This window comes from Notamacropus eugenii, chromosome 5, assembly GCF_028372415.1.
Source record: "Notamacropus eugenii isolate mMacEug1 chromosome 5, mMacEug1.pri_v2, whole genome shotgun sequence".
NCBI lineage: Eukaryota > Metazoa > Chordata > Mammalia > Diprotodontia > Macropodidae > Notamacropus > Notamacropus eugenii.
This window is the reverse complement of record NC_092876.1, coordinates 80,193,606-80,214,787: the sequence shown is the minus strand read 5'-3', so window position 1 is coordinate 80,214,787 and position 21,182 is coordinate 80,193,606. Positions and strand designations below refer to the sequence as shown.

The 21,182-nt window shown below is 40.4% G+C and overlaps 1 protein-coding gene across 3 annotated transcripts; it reads right to left on the bottom strand.

Moving 5' to 3' along the window:
- Nucleotides 1-470: 470 nt before the first annotated feature.
- RRAGC (Ras related GTP binding C) lies at nucleotides 471-21,178 on the bottom strand. 3 transcript variants are annotated; one of them, XM_072609971.1, is made up of 8 exons: nucleotides 20,822-21,178; nucleotides 17,230-17,433; nucleotides 16,346-16,545; nucleotides 14,827-14,941; nucleotides 12,934-13,076; nucleotides 6,946-6,990; nucleotides 6,298-6,446; nucleotides 471-2,157 (listed from the first exon to the last, which is right to left on the bottom strand). In XM_072609971.1, exons 1-8 carry the CDS (start codon nucleotides 21,071-21,073, stop codon nucleotides 2,006-2,008), a joined length of 1,260 nt encoding a protein of 419 aa, XP_072466072.1. In that variant the 5' UTR covers nucleotides 21,074-21,178; the 3' UTR covers nucleotides 471-2,005. The 3 variants fall into 3 exon arrangements, with proteins under 3 accessions (XP_072466072.1, XP_072466074.1, XP_072466073.1); XM_072609973.1 differs by lacking the exon at nucleotides 20,822-21,178 and adding an exon at nucleotides 20,260-20,426; XM_072609972.1 differs by lacking the exon at nucleotides 6,946-6,990 and having other exon boundaries at nucleotides 20,822-21,176.
- Between the last annotated feature and the right edge of the window lie 4 nt (nucleotides 21,179-21,182).

Here is a 21,182-nt window from a genome sequence, read left to right as displayed (position 1 = left end):
GCTCATTTTCACACGGCTTTCCTTCCTCACAGGCATGCATATCTTGAAAAGGTATGGATGAAGGTCAAGGCCAAATGACTATCAACATCTGCCCATAAAAATCCAGGGTCGGCCACCTATGAATGAAAGAAGCTGGTACAAAATGGAACAGAAACCAAGTGTCAAGCAGGATTACTCCAAAACTAATAACGCCTTCTAGCCGTGGGTGTGTTTAGGTGAAAACTTCTTGGTTTGAACAGGCAGAGGCTCCACCAAGCAAGCACAAAAACCTATCACCCAGGGGAATAATGTACAAGGGAATCAGTACGGACTCCAAGCAGGAGGGCTGGGCGCAGAGTCTCCAGAGCATTAGCCTGAGGTACTGGGAAAGGAAACAAGGAGTCACGAGGCTCATGATGTTCTTGGACAAAAAGAACACGGTGAGCGGATACCCCATTTTCTTCCATCTTATGCAATTAGAAAACCAGGTCTTGGAGTAAAGACATTTATTGATACCCATTTGATATAGTTCAGTGAAAGAATCTATAAATATAAAAGCATTTTTTCTTTTGGATATCACCATGGTCCATGTAAATACTTAACAATCAAAATCGTCTGCAGAAAGCACTCCAAGTCTCACTGTTAGGCTTACAGAACTTAATATACAGATTTAATATAACAGTGGCACTCATGTACTCAAGTGGTCCAGTGGCTTTTAAACATGTAACTATTGGGCATCTGGAGGAAAACAATATGCAAATTTCAATCAACTGAAAAGATTTCAACCACCATCAAGAAAATGATCAAAAATTAATATCGTGGGTAAAAGAAAGTACCACATTTGACACTTGGTGTCAGAACACTGGAGACGAAGAATGTAAACCAAACACAGGCTTGGGACCATGTGCTCTCTCTCCCATTCCCAAAGAGACGGAAGTCAATCCAGCATGTTACAAGCTATTGATGCCTTCTGGATCAGTCTGGCAAACAACAGCGGCTGGAAATAGGGACATCTATTATCTGAGAAAAAAATATACATACATATATATATATACATACATATATGTATATATATACACATATATTTTTGCTCCTTTCAAGGTAGCTAGAATTAGGTTAAGGAAGGGTGAGTTAAATGTTTCCATGACATGATGAATATTTCTTCCTCAGAAGAGTGAAACATGAAGACAGGTTAAAAATATTCCTTGGTTACATTAAATCTTGATCATGAAAGTGAAAATCGTGGTCATCTGTCATCTTCAGGAGAGAGAAACAAGCCATTTTGGTGCCCAAAACTCAAGTGCGAAATTTCTCTACAGTCTCAAAGCTTTTTCCTCAATACTTTGGAGAGATGGGTAGCTATAGCTGAGCCCTGCATTCCAGTTGACGTGGGTTGGAATTTTCTTGCATTTCTTCAAGAAAGAATAGTAAAATGTCTTTCTATGCAGTCACACTGTACGTCTTCTCAGTTAGAGAGCAAGTGCATTAGTGGATTGGTTTTCAGTGTGTGGTGTCCACCATTGGAATTGGAGAGGCAGTGTTAGCACTCAAGCAAGGTAGGGTATTTTAGACTAATCAAATGACAACTTAGGTGAAGCTTGGGATAAGTCTGCCTTTTCCATTATACTCAATTGGCAATCACGGACACTCCACCGAAAGGAGGAGTTTAACTTGCTTTTGTCTCCAAGTCTGATATACTCAAACTACTAAAGGAGGACTCAAAAGAGGAAACACACACACTCAAAAGAACCTGGAGTTTCCAATATTAAACCTCAGTGGACTCAAATGTTTTTTTTTTCATTTTCCGCTTTTTGCTTTTTTGTTTTTGTTTTTTAAGAAACAGTAGCTTCAGTTGTGCAACACCAGTTGAAGGGGCTTTTATCCAAATCAGAAAATAAACCCCTCTATCCACTGGAACTGGTACCAGAATCCCACGAACCCCAGCTATTGCCGGTCCTGTCGCATACGGCATCTGACTCAAGATTGGAGAAAGGGCAAGGGAAGAGCTCCTTAGCCCATGTTCCCACTAGACGGCACTTCTTGGCGCGCCATTGTGAGTCACTGCTTTCATGGCACAGGGGTTGGTTTGATGGCTGCAGGCTCTGTGAGAGGTCACACCCACCTCAAAAACTTCATGAATAGCTTTGCGGAAACAGTGGAAGTTGTAGTCTATTAAACCTGCAAAAAGAAAAGAGAAGATTTCTCCTAAATGCCAATTGTGAAAGTGTCTGCTAAAACTTCTATGTGGAAGAAGGAGGCGAAAAAAGCAAGATGAATAAAAGCATATACATACCCAAAAGAAAAATTCCCAAGGGTATTTGTGTCTATTTCAGAAATGTGCCAGGGGTCACCATTTTAAAAACAGAGTTAAGATAAAGTACACCAGACTCACAGAAGAGACAGTCAGCTTCTCAATCACACAGGCCCCACTACTCTGCTAGCTGTCACTCCCTCAGGCAAATCACAGGCTCAACAAAACATGAATTCTGCTGTTTGCCCAGTTTTAGAAAAGGGAGCTATTCTTATCAAACACCGAACAACTAGAAAATCCTTTTCTATACCTGATAGCGAAGCCTAATGCTCAACAGCACTGGAGAACACTGAAAATGTCACTCTATTTTTCCAGTAAAAATTCTTGATGAACGGACAGAAAGTGAAGTAAGCAGACTCAGAAAAAAACAATATACACAATGACTACGACGCTCGTAGAAAGATAAAAAAAGGCAAAAAAAAAAAACCACCCTGAAAGGCTGGGGCTGGAAAAGAGTTGAGAAAATGCACCTCCCTCCCCTCTCTGAAGAGCTGGGAGAACTATGGGTGGTTCAGATCTGGTCTCAGATACTTAGTAGTTGTGATTAAAAAAAAATTCTTTGTTAGCAAGTATGGATCAAAGATCAAAGAGAAAAAAGGTATCAAAAAAATTCTAATTCAAAGCAAAACACTGCCTTTGAACAGCTTAATTTTTTCAGAAGTCATGAAGAAGCCAACACCACAAAAGTCTAACCCAGATGTGACAGCCTAATGCCATGAGTACATATTGTACGCAGGACTAGTCAGCTTCTTCCAATCTAGCAAGCAGGAATTTCAGAAGTAAATCATGGTGCTAGGATTTCCCTTACAGTCAACCAAGAGACACAGTAGTAACAAGCTGGATTCTACACTACACTTAAATCATTCACTAATAGTAACTTGGATACAAGAATTATAGAAGAACATTAACATTGGCCCCAGTTAGACGATGCTTGGAGTGATTTAATTCTGGCAAAATAATTTTTACCATTATTATTATTTAATTATTTGATTCAGGCAAAATATGGGCCTGGACATCAGCTGTGCTCGACATATGAAGAACAGTCAGGCTAAAATAAAAAAGTCAGTCACCAGATTGGCTGAAATATAATGAATTTTTGTGGGCACAGCAATTCTCCAAGTCCTTCCGTTACCAAGTCATAGTGATCATGGGGCTGGGGATATGGAACTTGAGAAGAAATAAGAGGGACATGACAGCTGCCTGCAAGTATTTAAAGGCCTATCTATCACTGGGAAGAGGGATCAGACTGTTTCTTCTTGGACCCAGAGGGCAGAACAAGGAAAAATACTTTAAAGCTGCAAAGAGGAAAATTTAGACTGGGAATAAGGAAAAACTTCCTAACCATAAAAGCTAACCTAAAGTGGAGCAGGCTAACTCAGGAGACAGCAGGTTCTCCAGCACGAGATCTTCAAGTAAAGGCTAGGTGACTTCTTGTTGATACACTGTAGAGGAGATTTTTGTGCAACTGCAGACTGGATTAGAGGTCTCTGTGGTCCCAATTCAGATTCTATGAAATCCCCTCTCCTCTCTGGACCCCTCTATAAAATGGGAATAACAACATCTTGCACTCCCTACCTCCCCAAGGTCTCATGAGGAAAGGGATTTCTAAATCTTAATGTGCTATGAACAGTTATCCCACATGACTCCACTATATCCCCACAGCCATAGTGGGCATCTCTGCTAGTTTACAGCAAACACCCTCAATACCACTCCTCCCATTTTCATCACTGGGGAGGCAAATGTAATGACAGTCCACAAGATATCTACTCTTTGATTCCCAAATTCTATATCACAACTCCAGACCTACATTCACATTCCCAAATGAACAAAACAGAACTGTGGATAGAACTGTGTGAGGATCAAATGAGATAATAAGTGTAACGTGTTTAACACAGTGCCTGGCACATAAGTAAGCACTACATGTGCCAGCAGTTAATATTACTATTTGCTGATTGGTTTTGCAAACCACTTTTTTCATTAAAAAAAAATGTCTGTTACCAAGTACGGCTGAAAAAGATCATGAATGGTTGTGTGGATGGTTTAAAATTACTAGGAGATGAAGAAAATTAACAGAAACAAATGTAAAACTACAGGAAACTAACTGCCCCAGAAAAGGATGGGAAAAGACATCAGCTAGCAACAGGTCCAAAAAGAATTCTATGCCTTCCCATGCCTTTCCACGGGTTATCTATCCTCCCTGCCTGGAATGTGCTCCCACCTCACATCCACCTCTAACAAGCAGACAATGCCCAAGCAACATCTACATGAGGCCTCCCAAACTACCTGCGCTCTTCCCAAGAAATCTGCCTTTGTGTCTATTTTCCATCTATTATTTATGTACGTGTCTCCTCAATCAAATGTAGGCTCCTAAGAGCAAGCCTGCTTCGTTTTTCATCTCTGCATCCCCAGCACCTAACAGAGTGCCTGACACATTGGAAGCATCTGACAAATGTTTTTTGACTGATTCATAGTTTGACCATAAGCTCAGTATTATTTAACAGTTATTGCCAAAAAAGCTAACAGTACCTAAAGCAAGGAGGGTAACAGCCCAACTGTATTATATATATGCTGGTCAGATCACAGCCAGAATACTGTGTTCAGTTTTGAGTATGTTACTTTTTAATTTGATTTTTTTTTATTGACACCTTTTGTTTTTACATCATAATCATTTCTTACTGTATCCCTCCTCCAACCCCAACCCATCTAGGCATCCTTTGTAACCGAGATAAAAGGGAAAAATTCAGTAAAACTAACCAACACATAAACTCTGTCTTCTAGTATATGCACAATTCCACACCAACAGTCTCCCACTTCTGCAATGAATTGAGAGGGGTTGAGCACAGAGGGATATTGACAAACAACAACCTGTCCAGAGAAGAAAGTAACCAGGATGATAAGGGGACGAGAAGTCATGGAAAATGTAGAACCAAGAACTAGGGACTATTTAAGCTACTAAAAAAATAGAAGTTTGGGGTACTTGAAGGGCTGTCCTGTGGAGGACAGCAGAACTAGGACAAATGAACAGAAATTCCAGAAGTGAGTCTGCCTCAGTCAAGAAGTATTCACTAATGAAACACGCTTCCTTGTTCACTTGTTAAGAAGTGAACTGCCTCTCACTATTATATCAAGGCAGAGACTAGATAATTGTCAGGAATGGTAGAGAAGAGAATCCAGCATGGGGTTGGATTGTCTCCTAAGGCTCCAATCAATTCTGAGGTTGTGACTGTATTGTTTAGAGTGCAATTATTGGTAACTCCTTCAGAAGAGAACAGGGCAGGCAACTTTAACTACTTGCATCTGGCTCATCATCTATTCTATGGACTGATGCTAAGCATTTAATATAGGTTTTTTACAGTCCTGACATTTGGCACCTACTTTAGTTGAGTCACTTCCTATCCTTCCCTCATCCCAACCCAGGCTATGTGTTGAACACAGACTCACTTTATCAATTAATTTCGTTAAAATAATTTTTAAAGTAAATTTAGTTGGAGGGTTGGGAGGAGATATCCAAAGTTAAATCACTCCCAGGTCTCCCACTGCCTACCGCATACACACACACATATGGCTCCACCCTCACTCCTATCCCTACCCCAACACTTCCCCCTTCTATTCCAGAAACCTTAATCAATTCAAATCAACTCAGTCACTGCTTCTGAAAATATTGTGTCAATCTACTCATTTATGGCTCCCTTCACCATTCCTATAACTTTCCCAACCAAAGTGAGCCTCTGTGGCCACCACTCCTGATTATGTGTTGCTTCCTCCATTAAAACAGAACTCTTCCTTGGGGGAACAGACGTCTTCCCTTCTGTATTTGTATCCCTAGTGTTCAGCACAATGTTTTGCACGTTTGATAATTTTGTTATTCATTTGTTTATTCATTTAAGGATTATTCATTTTTCATAATAAGTCCATAATATTCCATTTTTATTTTCTGCAGAAGTCAAAGGAAAATAAAGTAAAACAAAGGACTTTACATAAACATAGCTTTTAAAAGTCACCATTACCTTTCCGTTCAAAGCTTTCTTCCCTAAGAATGCAGACCAGTGCCAAAAATTTTGTCACTTCCTTTAAATAAAGGACAGTTGTGTTATTTAGTTTGATAATTGCCATAGATTCTTTATCATATGCACTTCCACTGCCATCTTCCTTTAACCTATTTAAAAGAAAGAACTTTTTGTCACATGTTCCCAATTGGATTTCCAAATACCCAACCTTCACCTGTAATACACAGTTAAACTACAAATCATCATTATACTGCACAGAAATATACAATATGACAAGTGCTTCATCCCAATGCCCTTAATGGCTTTCAATAAGAATGAATACTAAAAGGAGAAATATTGATTTTACTGGACATGGTACCTCATTTTCCAAAGCATTCAATGTCAAGTTTCCCCATCTCAGAACTAGTTGCATAAAGCCAGTTAGTGTTTTGATTTTAGTAGACATAGACATAGAAAAGGTTTTAATCTAGTGTGAGGTCCACAAAGGTATGATCACAAAAGACTACACAAATCTCATGATTTCTAGGCTATACATTGATTTTTGGAGAATGGCAACAGTGTTTGTGGCCTGTGAAGCATCTCATCAAATAGGTTCATGTTCCTATATGCCTCGAAATCTATTCCTATACATTTGGCTCAAATGCTTACCCTCTCCTTCCCATTTCTTTCAGGTCACTGCTGGGATCTGAGACCCTGTGAGAAAACATACTCCCTTGAGAGAAATTCTATGTTCAAGGGTAAATACAGGCTTTTTTTTTTTTCCCTCACACCGTATTAGAGTATCCCAAATACAAGATGAAGAACATTAATTAAATGTTTAAAAAAATGCCTCACTTAAAATGTGTCATTTAAAATTATTCTCTGGTAGGTGATACAGGATCTGCATATAATTTCTAAAACTTTCAGTGGCTGAAGAAACATAAAAGTTGGAAGTTTCCAACCCCTCGCTAAAGAATGCCATATGTAACTTCCGAATTATAACCAGATGTTGTTCTTTAGTCATTTTTGTTGTTTTTTCAGTCATGTCCAATTCTTCATGACCCCATTTGGGGTTTTCTTGGCAAAGATATTGGAGTGGTTTGCCATTTCCTCCTCCAGCTCATTTATGGATGAAGAAACTGAGGCAAAGAGGATTAAGAGCCTTCCCCAGGCTTATACAGCTAATAAATGTCTGTGGCTGGATTTGAACTTAGGTCTTCCCTACTCTAGGTCTGGCACCACTTAGCTGCCCCATATCCAACTACTAACAGGGGAAAAGGAAAGAAGAAAAGGAAAATTTCATTTTTCTTAAAGTGTTAAGTAGAAAATTGTCTTCTGGAGAGAGGGAAATTAACAATCTATTTTATGTTCTAGCTTCTATGTATGGAACAGAAGAAAAGTGAGTTGAGCATTATATTCTATGATTTTATCAACAGGCTCTGAAAGAAGGCACTTAGAAAAGTGATCACATCAGATGAAGGACCACAGACAAAAGTCCTGAAAAGTCACAAGAGTTTCTGATCCCAACCTCGCTGGAAGTCCTGAAGCCATGTACCAAATGAAATTAAGTTCTATCTGAGAACAACTGAAGTTTAGTGAGAATTGTACCAATTTGTACCGAGGCATTTCTTTCTTTAAAAGGATTACTAGTAAACATCATCTTTTAAGTGTGGTATTTATTGTTCATATTTAGCCAGCTTAATACAAAGAGTTTTTTTTAAAGGAAGAAACACATATTTATATTAATCTCAAGCAAAAGCTTTACTGATCAGACTGTGTGACCATAAGCGAGGCATCACCATTCTGTGACAACATACCCTAAATTCAATAGACAGAAATCACCTCTCAGATGCTAAAACTACAAAGTTCCAAAGTGAAAGCAAAATGCCATAAGGGGAGAAGGACACAACTGGGCCAGGATATTTTCTCCTACTGTCATCTTGCTGCATAGACAATAAAAATGAAAAAGCTCTGGTCACAATATTCCAGAGACTCATGTGCAAAACTGACAAATTTCAAGTTTAACTTCCTAATACAATTTATTTGCATTGTTTTCAGGGGCAGCTAGGTGGGCCATAATGCACACAGTGCCCTTGGCCTGGAGTCAGGAAGACTAAAAGAGATTTTCTAAGTTCAAATCTGGCCTCAGACATTTAAAATCTGTGTGACCCTGGGGAAGTCACTTCACCCTGTTTGCCTCAGTTTCCTCATCTGTAAAATGAGCTGGAGAAGAAAATGACAAACCATTCCAATGTCTTTGCCAATAAAACCTCAAAAGTGGTCACAGAGTTCGGCATGACTGAAACAACTGAACGTTGACAATTTATTTGAACTTGCATTAAAATGCTGATGGAAAGTGAAGAAAAAAATGGGAATAAAGAGAACCCTAGCAAGTATTTCACAGACTCAAATGAGTAAAAACGTGGTAGAGATACTTCAAGTGTTTCTGAAATACAGGGTTTAGGGAATGTTGAATCCTATGATGGTTCATAAGCATAAATTCATCAGAAAAGTAAAGCTAAAATGTGCTTGAAGAGACTTCAACCCCTGCTTTCACAATAACTTATCCTGATCTCTGGAGAAAAGAAATGAGAGGGAAAATATCTCAAAGTATTTAAACCTAAACACACTTCAGCCCTTCCCCAATACAATGGCCCTCAATATTTTCCTTTCTAGGCTACTAAATATGAAATTATATGGCATTTACTATAGGAAATGGTTTGATTCTGTTTTACTCCCCAGTTTTATTGATGTACCCCTATGTGTTTATTCTGAGCATATTCCATATCCTCAGGACTGGCAGATCGGTACTGACATATCCTTTCAATATATTTCAAGCCCAAAAGCATTCAATGGACAAATTACTTGGGAAACACTGAGTCATGGTAGCGGACAAAGTAGGAAAAAAAACTTAAAGAAGAGGTAGTATCTGAATCTGGTTCATGAAATGTTGCAATACACAACAACCTTTATAGGGATTAAAAATTACTTTTCTTGTCAAAATCAAATGTCTCATCTAATCTACTGATTATTTTTTGCCTTAATTAAACCAGAAATGTTGGTTATTTGTTAAAATTAGACACCAATGACCAATGACAAGAAAAACGAGAGCCAAACACACATAGGGAGCAAATTAATTTGATGATCCTGTGGCCCTGTTGGTTTTATTTTTTTCTCTTCCTATGTGATGCCACACAGGGTTTGCTGCCAAAGTTCCAACCCAGGAGATACATCTCAGTCCTAGGCAGCCTCTCATCCTCCCATTTTCATCACTCCTACAGGCCTGAAAGATCTGTCCTGCCTGCTTTTCACACCACCCCTGCTTCCACCCAGCATTCCTCTCAATCTCAAGACCTTGTGCAAAGGTCCCCAGCTTCACTTTCCCTACTGTCTCCCAAATAAGGTCTGAAGTTTTCTTGAAGTTTGCTACTAGTGGCTCTAGGGGACCTGGATAAAACACAAAGCAACAAGTTAAAATTCTCAAAACCCTTTACTAGAAGGCACCTCTGATTCACTGAAATCTCAAAGTATCTATGTCTGAGCTTTCCCAGATACATAGCATCATAAAAACTGAACAGGAAGGGACCACAGAGGTCATTCAATCCAACTAATCCCCGAGTCTCCAGCACATGGTCCACTTGAAGATCTCAAAACACAATAACATATAATGATTACAATAATAGTAATAGTCATATGGTACTTCAAGGTTTGCAAAGCACTTTAAAAAGATTATCTCCTTTGGTCTTCCTGGCAATCCTGGGAGCTAAGTGCTATCAAGTGTCTGAAGGAGGATTCAAACTCAGATCTTCTTGATTTCAATTTCCACCTGGCTGTCTCCAATGATGGAGACCAAAATACCTCCCAAAGCAACCAATTCCACTAAGAGGCAGCTAGGTGCCACAGGAGATGGTACTAGACTTGGGAGTCGCTGCCTCAAATACTTACTACCTGTGTCAGCCTTGGAAAGTCCCTTAACCTCCATGAGCCTGTTTCCTCCTCTACAAAATGAGAGGGTTAGACTCAAAGGTCTGTCAGCTCCTTTATGCTCTAAAGCTATAACAATACCTCCTAGAATACCCTAGATTCTTGTAACAATTTAGCAGCTGCCCCTTACAACAAACTGAAACATGTCTCTCAGTGCTCCCTCCCTCAACAGGAGAGCCCTTCAGGATGGGAAAAGAGTTAGCTTCAGCTCCACCACCTTCTTCCCCTCCCTCTCCTTCAACTGCTTTCTTCTGCAGGCTAAATATTTCTAGCTCCTTTCTTAGCTAACACTTCCCTCTTTGCAGCTCACTTCTTGGTTCAGAGCATCAGAATTATACAAACAGGGAAGAGCTTTTCTGAATAGTAATTTCTTATGCCAGGATAGGCCTCAGATTGCCAGAAATCACCTTCACTGACATGGCCTAAAACGTCACTATGTCACACTTTGACACTAGACCAAACTGTTTCGCTCCTGGTCTGGAAAGATTTCAGCTGGTCTGTGCTGGGTCTAGTGGGGGCTTTTGGTCCCTTCCAGACCTGGCTCCTAGTCTTCATGCCACATATAAGCCCTTAGTGATCTCCTCTGGCACAATACTTCTGCCTTGTAGCTGACCTCAGCCTACTAGATCCTGCCCAGTCCCTGGCCTTTTCATGCCAGGCTCCCCAAGATACTATTCTCCTGAATTTCAGGCCATCTTACACTGACTGTATGGTCACCTCCTTTTAATCCAATTGGATGTTTTCATCTTTACCATCGCTTCTACTCATTCCTCTCAGACCTGATTCAGTCTGCCTAAAGCATACTCACTAGTCACTTAAACCTACTACTTCTGAGCTCATTCAAATACAGCTTGAGTCTCTTACCCCCTTTGTCATCTAACCTCCATTCCCAAACAAGGAAATGAACTTCTTTGAACTTCTAGCACTATAGATTTTAATCAGAAAATATTTTAAAAATATAAATAGTAGTAAAAACACCCCACCCCACTCCTCATAATAAGACAGCTCATAAAATGAGCCTATTTTCAACTGTTTCTGATGAAGTTTCATAAAATGAGACTAATTTCCTCTTACTTCCATTGCCCTTTCTTTTAATTTAAGAAGCTAGAACAAAAATCTTATTCACTAACAACAAATAAGGAATATATATACGCACATATATACATGTGTGTATGCGTGTATGTATGTATATATGTGTGTATATGTGTATGGGTGTAGATGTGTGTGTGTGTATACACACAGACACATACTCACACAGTTTTTATATTAAGAAGATGGAATAAAAACAAAAGAGAAACATAAGCAAAGTGACAGGGAAGTCAAGTGATGGGGCAGACAAAAAGCAGGCTCAAGGAAGGAATGAGTGAGTATGACTCCCAAGAACTGGAACCAAACTGAGGCAAAAGCAAACTGAATATGGAAAAAACTGGAGAGACAGACCAAGGTAAGCTCAAGATCATGCAGAAGAAGGATCCATGTGTGCAAAGAGCAAGTGGGGAGAGAGACAAAGAAGGAGAGAAAAGCAAAAGTGAAGGATCAGGGAACCCACAAAGAGGGAGGAGAGCCAGACTGGCTGAGGAAAGACAAGAAATGACAGAAAGGCAGCAAAGGTGGGAGGGGGAAGAGAAGGTCATCCAATTCTTAGGCCCAAGAAAAGACAAAGATCATGGAGGTATGAGAAGAAGTGAGCACTGTTCTTGGAGTCAGCAAAAGTGGGGACTCACATTGGTCATCCTCCTGGTTGGAGGGTGGGGGTCTATGAAAAAGACCTAGATGGTAGGCGTGAGTTTCTACATTTTTAAAATATGTGTCAGGAGCAATCAAGCACTAAAGCATTTCCCTCACAGGTCTGACATGGAGAGTCAATCAGACAAAGGGGTTTAGATTGCTATAGAAATACCACTTCTTGCTGTTATGTAAGCAGCAAACTTTTCTTGTGTCCCTTAATCTTAATCTTTAACAGAGCAGCGGTGACTTGTCTCTGGGAAGCCTATCAGCCCTCCTAAAGTTTGAAAGAGTCACCCTTCTGGCTAGTCACATCAGTTGAACTGTTTTTACTTTGCAAATGAACTTTCACTTCAAAACTGTATCCAAGAAATTCAGACAAGCTATGAAGAAGTTTGCTTTTTTAACCTTAGGAAGAGTGAGTCTGTTTTCTTACCAAATATAAAAGCTCTGATATTCAAAATTGTCAGGTTGCTTTTTCTTTTTTCTTTGAAAGATCAGAACCTCCTTCCTCCCCAATGCCTGAAGGTTACATTGGGAACTAACACATAGTATATTATTCTAAGCTTTTTTAATGCCAGACCAGTTTGATTTAGATTTTAGTGGGAATAATGACTACAAATAACACTCCCTTCCTCCCCAACACACACACATACGTTTAAAAAAATAAATGGATTGACCACCTTTCCTAAGTAGAACATGGACTTGGAAAGTAGAAAGAGTTTAAAACACTAAACAGAACTCCCAAGGCTGTTCTCCATGAGATAGTCACAGAATCTCAAAAAGGAGAAAAACATAATCTCTAGGCTGCAATAATGTGGGCCAAACCAAATTTGCCTTGTGAAATAGTTGGTAGAAGACCAAAGAAATGAAGGCCCCGGTTTAGCCCAGAAAAGGTTCTAAGTTCCCTGTCTCAAAGCAAGAGAGCCTCAAAAACAGGTCACTTACCCATAGATACAAGACACATCAATTACAACATCAATCATGTCACAGCACAGCTCGTAGGACTGCATATCCACAGGGGAGCTGTCTGTTGCGATGTAGATTTTGCTGACAACATCGAAGAGAAAAGCTTTTTCGATACCTGAATTCTTTAAAAAACAAAAATTAGGAAAGTGTTCAGTCCTTCTTAAATATCGTAATTTGTACAAAATCTATGGAGATAATCAAAATAATCGCAATCATATCCAAATTCACTTCTGAAATGACTAGTCCTTTGTAAGGAGACATTCTTATCATCTGAAGTGAAAAAATTGAACTGTTTTAGATGATCAGAATAAGGAAATCACAAAAGTTTTCTTTCTCCTCCTTTGTCATCTATCACTGAAAAAGTACTATTTTCCTAGAAAAACAGTTAACATTTACATAGGGTTTACTATGTAGGAACTAACAACTGGGCCAAGCACTTCACAATTATTATCTTATTTGATCCTCACAACAACTCTGTGAGGTAGCTGCTGTTATTATCCCCATTTTGCAGATTAGGAAACTGAGGCAAAGAGAGATTAAGCGACTTGCCCAGAACCATATAGCTAGTAAGTGTCTAAGGCCGGACGTGAGCTCAGGTCCTGCAGACTCTAGACCCAGTGCTCGATTATCCACTGTACCACCAGAGAGCCTCAGAGAGAACAGCAGAAAAGAAGTCACAAAGAGAATGACAAAAAAATTTTCTCAATATTTCTTCCATTCTATGCTTTTAAAAGTCCAGAATTGCTCAAAATAACCCCAATTTTCAATGTCATAGCCTCAAACTGCTGCAGAATCTGCATGTGACAATGACCATGAGAAAATCAAATACTGACTTTCTATAAATATGAAAAGATCAGAGCTTTGCTTCTATATCAAATGATATAAGCCACATGCAACAAATACACATGCTGGCCAACTGAAAATCACCAGGTTACCCTCAGGCAATAAAATGGCTAAGCTACTAATCTGAGCATTTCCTTACTGACTGAACTGACTCCTCAAAATAGAAAGTAAGGCATAATATGCAATTAACTTAATTCAAGGGGAGAATGACCAGGTTTTTAGCTTGAAAATCATCTTTTACATATGTGAGAAATCATAAGAATACAATAAAAGGCCCTAAAAAAATCATTTCATCCTAAAATTTCATTTTATAGGTGTGGAAATCAGCACCAGAGAGGTGAAACCCCTTGCCCAAGGTTACACAGATAGGGAAAGGCAGAACACTTAACTCAGGCCTCCCACACTCTTTCCCAGTGCTCTTTCCAACAAACCATTAGAATCAAGGCTTGACTCATGAGCTCAGAATCTCTCTCTTTTTTTCCTTAAGCTACTACAGTTCCATGACATCTTGAAGGTATTTTCTAATTACAGACAGTTTATGTTCTAACTTTAGCAGCTGGTGGCACAGTGGATTGATAGTCATGCCTGGAGTTCAGGAAGACTTGAGTTCCATGCCAGCCACAGAACCTTACTAGCTATGTGATATCCTGGGCAAGTCACTTAACCTCTTTGCCTCAGTTTCCTAATCTGCAAAATGAGGATAATAACAGCACCTATCTGGCAGGGCTATTGTGATGATCCAATGAGATAATATTTGTTAACCGTTTGGCACAGTGTCGGGCATGCTGTAGACACTACATAAATGCTTATTCCCTTCCCCTCCCCCCCTAAAAGAAATAGAAAAGCTCTACTCAGCATTTCATTAATTTATAGAAGCAAATGCTATTTAGGAAAAAGACCAAAAACAAGGCTTAAGACAAACTGAACCCACTCTGAAACTGTGACAACACTAAAGTATATTCTAATAACGTAAAATGTATTCTAATAACGCTCTTTGAACTAGAATTATGAGTTAAATAGCTTACTTACGGATATAAAGATATTTAATAGGTTTTCCAAGGTTGGCAGTTGTGGAATGAGTTTCTGCACCACCTTACTAAAGGCTTCAAATATTGAATGGTCATAGATACTAGTCAAATAAAAGCTGGAAAACACAACCCAGTTTTATTAATCTGGAAAACATTTTGCACAGTGTCTTAGTAACAGTAACATGTAAAATTTTAAATATCAAAATACTTAATTTCAACTTACTGGCATCTTTAAATCTTGAGCAGAAGACTCGATTTTGTCAGCCCACTGTCCAATGTACAAGGCATGATTATAAACCAATGAGACTGATTCTCACACGTCTGTTATAGATATCAGTCTCATTATGTTACCATCACACCATGTACATTTGAAGTTGTGCCCAGGGAGGTATGGGGATTGCAGGTGCATGAGCATGGATCTAAGTCTTTGGAATCTGATCCAAAAGGCTCGGTTTCTCAATTACAAAACTGAGCAGAGGTCACAGATGGAAACCAAGAGCAAGCTCAATCCAGAGAAGACATCAGTGACATCTGTTAAATAATAAATGTAATGATAGCTTGTCTTATCCTTCTTCGTGGGGAGAATGCAAGATGTAGGGACAACATCGCAGTGAACTTTTCTTCCCTTTCATTAAGATGCTTACTAAGAGGTGCTTTTCGGCAAATTGTTAAAATAAAAAAATATTAACAGCAAAATAAATAGTGAGATAACGAATTCCACCTGCAACATGAAGATAGTTGAAATTTGGGGGAAAATGTTCCCCAAAAACACAGTATAACAAACACGTAAATTGAGAGTCCTGCTCAGACCTCACAGATACTCTTAAGTAACAATCATAAACCAACAGCTGCTGTTTGCAAACTGTTTTGCAAACTATTTGCAGTAGTAGGACTAACCCAGACTAAAACCCCGAATGCTCTTAACTCCAGAGGCTCACAAATGATCACCCACCTCAGAAAAGAACCAAGATTCTCTGGAGCCCAGCAGACCTCGAAGGCCTGGCTTGCCATGTCCTTTCAAAGCCTCTCTGCCAATCACAGTCCTATTTAGTTCAACCCTCTCTCGAGGCTGAGAACAGACTGACTGTCGGGCAAATAAATACTCTGAATGAGGTCTAGATGTAGAATGTTCTGCAATTAATCACCTAATAAAACAGCCAAATACTAAGGAGACTCCTTGCACTAAATTCAGGAAGATTTTATTAGACCAAGACAAAGAAGTCTCAAATCAGATTTTTTTTTTTTACAAAAAATATGGACTTAAATTACTTGAAAACTTTTAGTGAAAAGACTTAAGGTGACTTTGATAGCCAGGAAAACATGTAGGTCACTTTGCTATGACTCAAATCATAAAATGCTCCCCACAATCATGCTTAATAAAGGTTGAGAGAGGGGGAAGAGCTAGATTAAAAAAAAATGGCTCTGGGGAAGGGAACAACAACAAAGAAAACCATAACATGTTCACTGACACAATTACCGGCATTTTTCCCAGGGTTCTTAAAGAAAGAACACACAATTACCTAAGATGGAGTTTTTCTAGCCCAGCATCTGCAAGGTCATCATTGGCCCGCTGATGAATGTCCCTTTGAGTTTCTATTTTGTGATCATCAGATAAGCCATCAACTTTATGAATAAAAACCTCAAAGTTCATCTCTGGATTAACTTTGTAGGCTTTAGAAACAGTGATGTGAAGTCTTGTTAAAGCCTCCATGTAGTCATCCTATAAAACAGAAACAGAGAACTGAACAACAAAAATCTATCACATCTCCTTGATTCAAAATCCCCTTCCTTTCTGTAAAGACAATATAGTCACATATCCCAAAGCATCTGTAACTTTGATAACTACACAAATTCTTTAAAAATAACATATGTCCCTTCCAATTAATATATATTAATACTTTCTGTCTATACATTTTCTAACAAGTTTAAATGTGACGTTGACTGTGAACACAACACACACAGAGGATTAGGTAGAACCCACACTCTTCCATAACAGCTCATATTATTTCAAACTCATTCTTATATAGTTTCTTAATTCAGGCAAACAAGAAAACATACTCTTATTACAGGATACAGATAAAGTTACTTAGTCTTAGAGTCTACTTCATCACTGTTACTTAAAGGTACTGAGATATCTGACATTAGCCAATAAAAAAGGAAACACAACAAAGACCTCAGAACTTCACAGGATTTCAAATGTCCTCAACCACTTCCATACCTAAAGCCTGGCAAGTTCCTCATATTACTTCCTCAATTCTGTCTTAGAATGCTGATAAACTAATCTATTGACAATCAGCATAAACAAAGTTTGAGAAACAAAGGTCAGAAAAAGTGAATCTTTTCCTTTGCTTCCTGGGCTTTTACAAACAATGGGAAAAAATGAAATCTGATTATTTATAATTACCTGTGCATCAATGACATATATTAATGCCCCTGTTCCCCTGAAGATCATCTCATAGTCAAAGGTTGGGTCAAAAAAGTCCATTTGCCCAGGAAAATCCCATATCTGGAAATTCACAAAGGAGCTATTGGAAATGTCATCTTTGTAAATTTTGTTGGTACTTTCCAAAAAGAGGGTCTCATTAGGTGACATTTTATGAAAAACCACCTGTTAAAAGAAAAAAAAGGATTAGTCTTATCAGGATTTGCAAACTTGGTATACATAATTCAAAAACCAGCCCTAGATTGATAAAAATTAATCATGAACCAATAAAGAAATGCAAGAATGGCCTTTTAATAGAAGTTAATAGGCCTAAATTGATCCTTCTGCAGGGTCTAATCACCAGTCTTTTAATTCTGCTAAAAGAGGCCCCATTAAATTACTCATTATCCATTAAAAGAAAATTGGGAACTCCAAAATGTATGCCTTATTCTCTGCTCTATTTAAAGGTCTAATCTAATGAACAATTTAACATTTAGAATGAGCTTACAGAATTTGGGGGGAGAGAAGGGAGAGAGACTGGAAGTGACTTTAGAGTGCATCTCTCTCTTTTTACACATCAAGACAGAAAGGCCCAGAGAGGTGAAAGGGCCTTGCCTTCAAAGGTGAACATCAGACAATTAGTTGCAAAATTAGGGCTAGGTTTGCTGACTCCCAGCATGCTATAACTACTACTATTATATCCAGCTTCACAATTTTTTACCCAATTTTAATAGCATAATCATTATTCATTATATCCACATTTCTAGGAACTTTTTAATACTTTATTGTACAGCGAAAATTTTAACCTTTGGCCAAAGTCCACTTAGGGACCACGTATAACAATACGTTGAGATTTAAGGATCTCTGTTAGTTTAAGGAACACAGATCCTAAAATACTACTACCTATTAAAACAACTTAAGCAACATCTCTAATAAATGGATCCTGTCAGACACTTTTGAAAAGATTATATGGGTAACAACTCTCCGAGTTGACTCGATAAGTAGTAACTGAAGATGTATTCGGAGCTACAGCAGGCACTTTGTACATGTGTGATGAAAGGCAATGCAAGGATAGTGCTATACCCTAATATTGACCCAAGTGGGGGTGACAGGATTCCAATGAACATTAAGGCACTTTTTGAAAGTAGAAGTGTTCAGCATTTCATGGGCTCATAGACTGACCACTAGAAGGGATCTAACAGACCATCTAAGCCCAACTTCTCTTTTGACAGATAAGGAAGTCCACCAGAAGTACAGGGTCCTCTCACTGAAAACCCAGCATTCTTTTCACAGCACCACAGAGGATGCCTCTCATTCATTTTGTACCTACTATGTACTAAGCTCAGTGCTCTGCACTGGGGAGCTACAAAGATAAATTAAATGATCCCTGTCTTCAAAGAGCTTACAATCTAGTAGGAGAGATGTCATAATACAAAACAGAATGTAAAAGCACAAATAAGGTAACAAAGTAACAAGAGAATTTGGAGAACGGATCACTTTCTGCTAAAAGAGGTGGCATCTGAGCTTTGATCTTACCAATTTGGGAGATCTTAATATAACAGAACCTAGAATTAGCATGACCTTAGGACATAGAGGGCACCAAGGTCACAAAGGTAATCAATATTCTGCTCAGGATTCAAATACATATTCTCTGACTCTAGTCTTCTTTCCACTACACCCAGCAACCAGCAAAGACAAGGCAGTAGCACTGCAAATATCGAGGCAGAGAATGAGGCAACACGGGAGGGAAAGCAAGGTATACGTCTAGAACAGTGACGTGTCTAGCCCAGAGAAGGAAGACTACACATTCTACATGAAGTGGCAGTGTAGTGGTTAGGGCCCTAGACCTGGAATCAGGAAAATCTGGTCCTAAACCCCACCTGCACTGTATGACCCTGGGCAAGACACACAGCAAGCCTTCTGTGCCTTGGTTTCATTATTTTTAAAATGAGAGGGTTGGACTGGATGTCCAGTTCTACATATGAGCTCACAAGAGTGGCACAATACAAGACTGGAAAGATAGACTTAAGTTCCACTTTTGAAGGAATAAGATCAAAGTTGTCTTTCAAGAAGATAAACCTAGAGTAAGATGCTGAACAAAATGAGGATGGGAGAGTCGGACGTCAATTAGGAGACTATCGTATTAGCCCAAAGGAAGATATAAAAAGGGCTTAGACTTGGGGCTGGTAGCAGAATTTAAGAGAAGCATATGAAAGCAAATTTATGAAATAAAGACTACACAGTATACAGAATTTATTTCCAAACCAACCTTCCTCACCACATACAGGAAAACTAGCAATAAGCTGTGTGTCTGAGGAGGTGCAGCCTGACTATACAAGTCCGGAGGCAGCATGACAAGGAAAATTGAACTGAGTTTGAAGTCAAAGTCAAAGACTTTGAATCTCCTGTGTGACATCAGGCAAGTCACTTCACCATTCAGGAGGTCAGTTTCTTTATGAGTATAATGGAGTTGTACTAGATGTCCTCTAAAAGTCTCTTCCAATTCAAAATCTATGAGCGTAGGAGACTTCTTAGTAAATTAGAAATCACCTTCCCTTTTTTTCCTCACAGGCCCAACCATAGTAAAGATAACTGAGTTTACATCTGTCTAGAAAATCCTTCCCACAACCTCCAAGAGACACCAGGTCTCAAATAACTATAACCATGGTATTGCCACTCCATTCCGCCCATCCTAAAACAGTCCCACGACATTAACTTCTTAGTTAAACAACAAATTCTTTACCTGACCAGATTTAATTTGGTCAGATTCTCTGCAAATCTACATCAGCTCACAGGAAGTGTATGCCCAGAGATGTAGGATATCATAGTGGAAGAGCTCTCCCTGGGAAATCAGTACATCTCCTCGTTTTATTTTGTTCTGTTTTGTTTTGTTTTTACACTAGGACCCCAAAATGAGCAAAGGTTGAGGGTCGCTGGCCTAAAGGTAATGCCTCCCAGGTTATGTAGTCCCAGCCCGTCTTTCTGGGCATGACAATGAAGGCCCAAACTTACTCCAAGTCTCCCAGGTAGGAAGCAGCAGAGCCCTGGATTGCGGTCTGGGCGAACCAAAAGAAGGAAGCCACGGAATTAAGGGTTCGTGCGGTCGGGGGTGGACACAACAGGACATGACATCTAGGCCTACCTGGGGTGCTCGGGGCCCCACCCCCTTCCCTGGGTCTCAGTTTCCCCTTCTGTAAGAAAGGGCAGAATGAACTAGAGAGCCTCGGTGCTCCCCCTGCCCGAGGAAGCCCCCGCGATCACAGATTTCCCAGGCCACCCCCTGGGGTTTACAGATGAGGATAATCGAGGTATAGACAGGTCAAGATGGAGGGGGGGACACTCGGGGAGAAGGAGGAGGGAGGAGGGGGGACACTCGGGGAGATGGGAGGAGGGAGGAGGGGGCTCCCTCCGATATCTCGGACCCGCTGGCTCTCGCTCCCCACGGCGGGCTGGGCGTGGGCTGCGAGACGCCGCCGGGCCACGGCCTCCGGGGGTCCCTGACTCCGGGCCCGCCCCCTGTCCCGCTGCGCCGGGCCGGGGTCCGAGGGGGGCTGCGCGGGGGGCCCGGACTCACCTTCTGGATGGATGACTTGCCGCTGCGCCGGAGCCCCATGAGCAGGATCCGCGGCTTGGAGCTGTCGCCGCCGCCCGCGCCGCAGCCGCCGCCCGCCCCAGGCCCGGCCGAGCCTCCACCCGCCGCCGCCACCACGGCCGCCTCCTCCTCCTCCTCCTCCACGCCGTAGCCGAAGTCCTTGGGGAACGAGTCGGCCGCGCCGTAGCTGCCGGAGAGCGGCGCCTCGTCCCCCCCGCCATACTGCAGCGACATCGTCCCGGAGCCGCCGCCTGCGCCCTGACAGGACAAGCCAGGCCAGGCCAGGCCAGGCCGCCCCTCCTGCCGCTGCCTGCCAGCCGCCCCCCGCCGCCGCTGCCGCCGC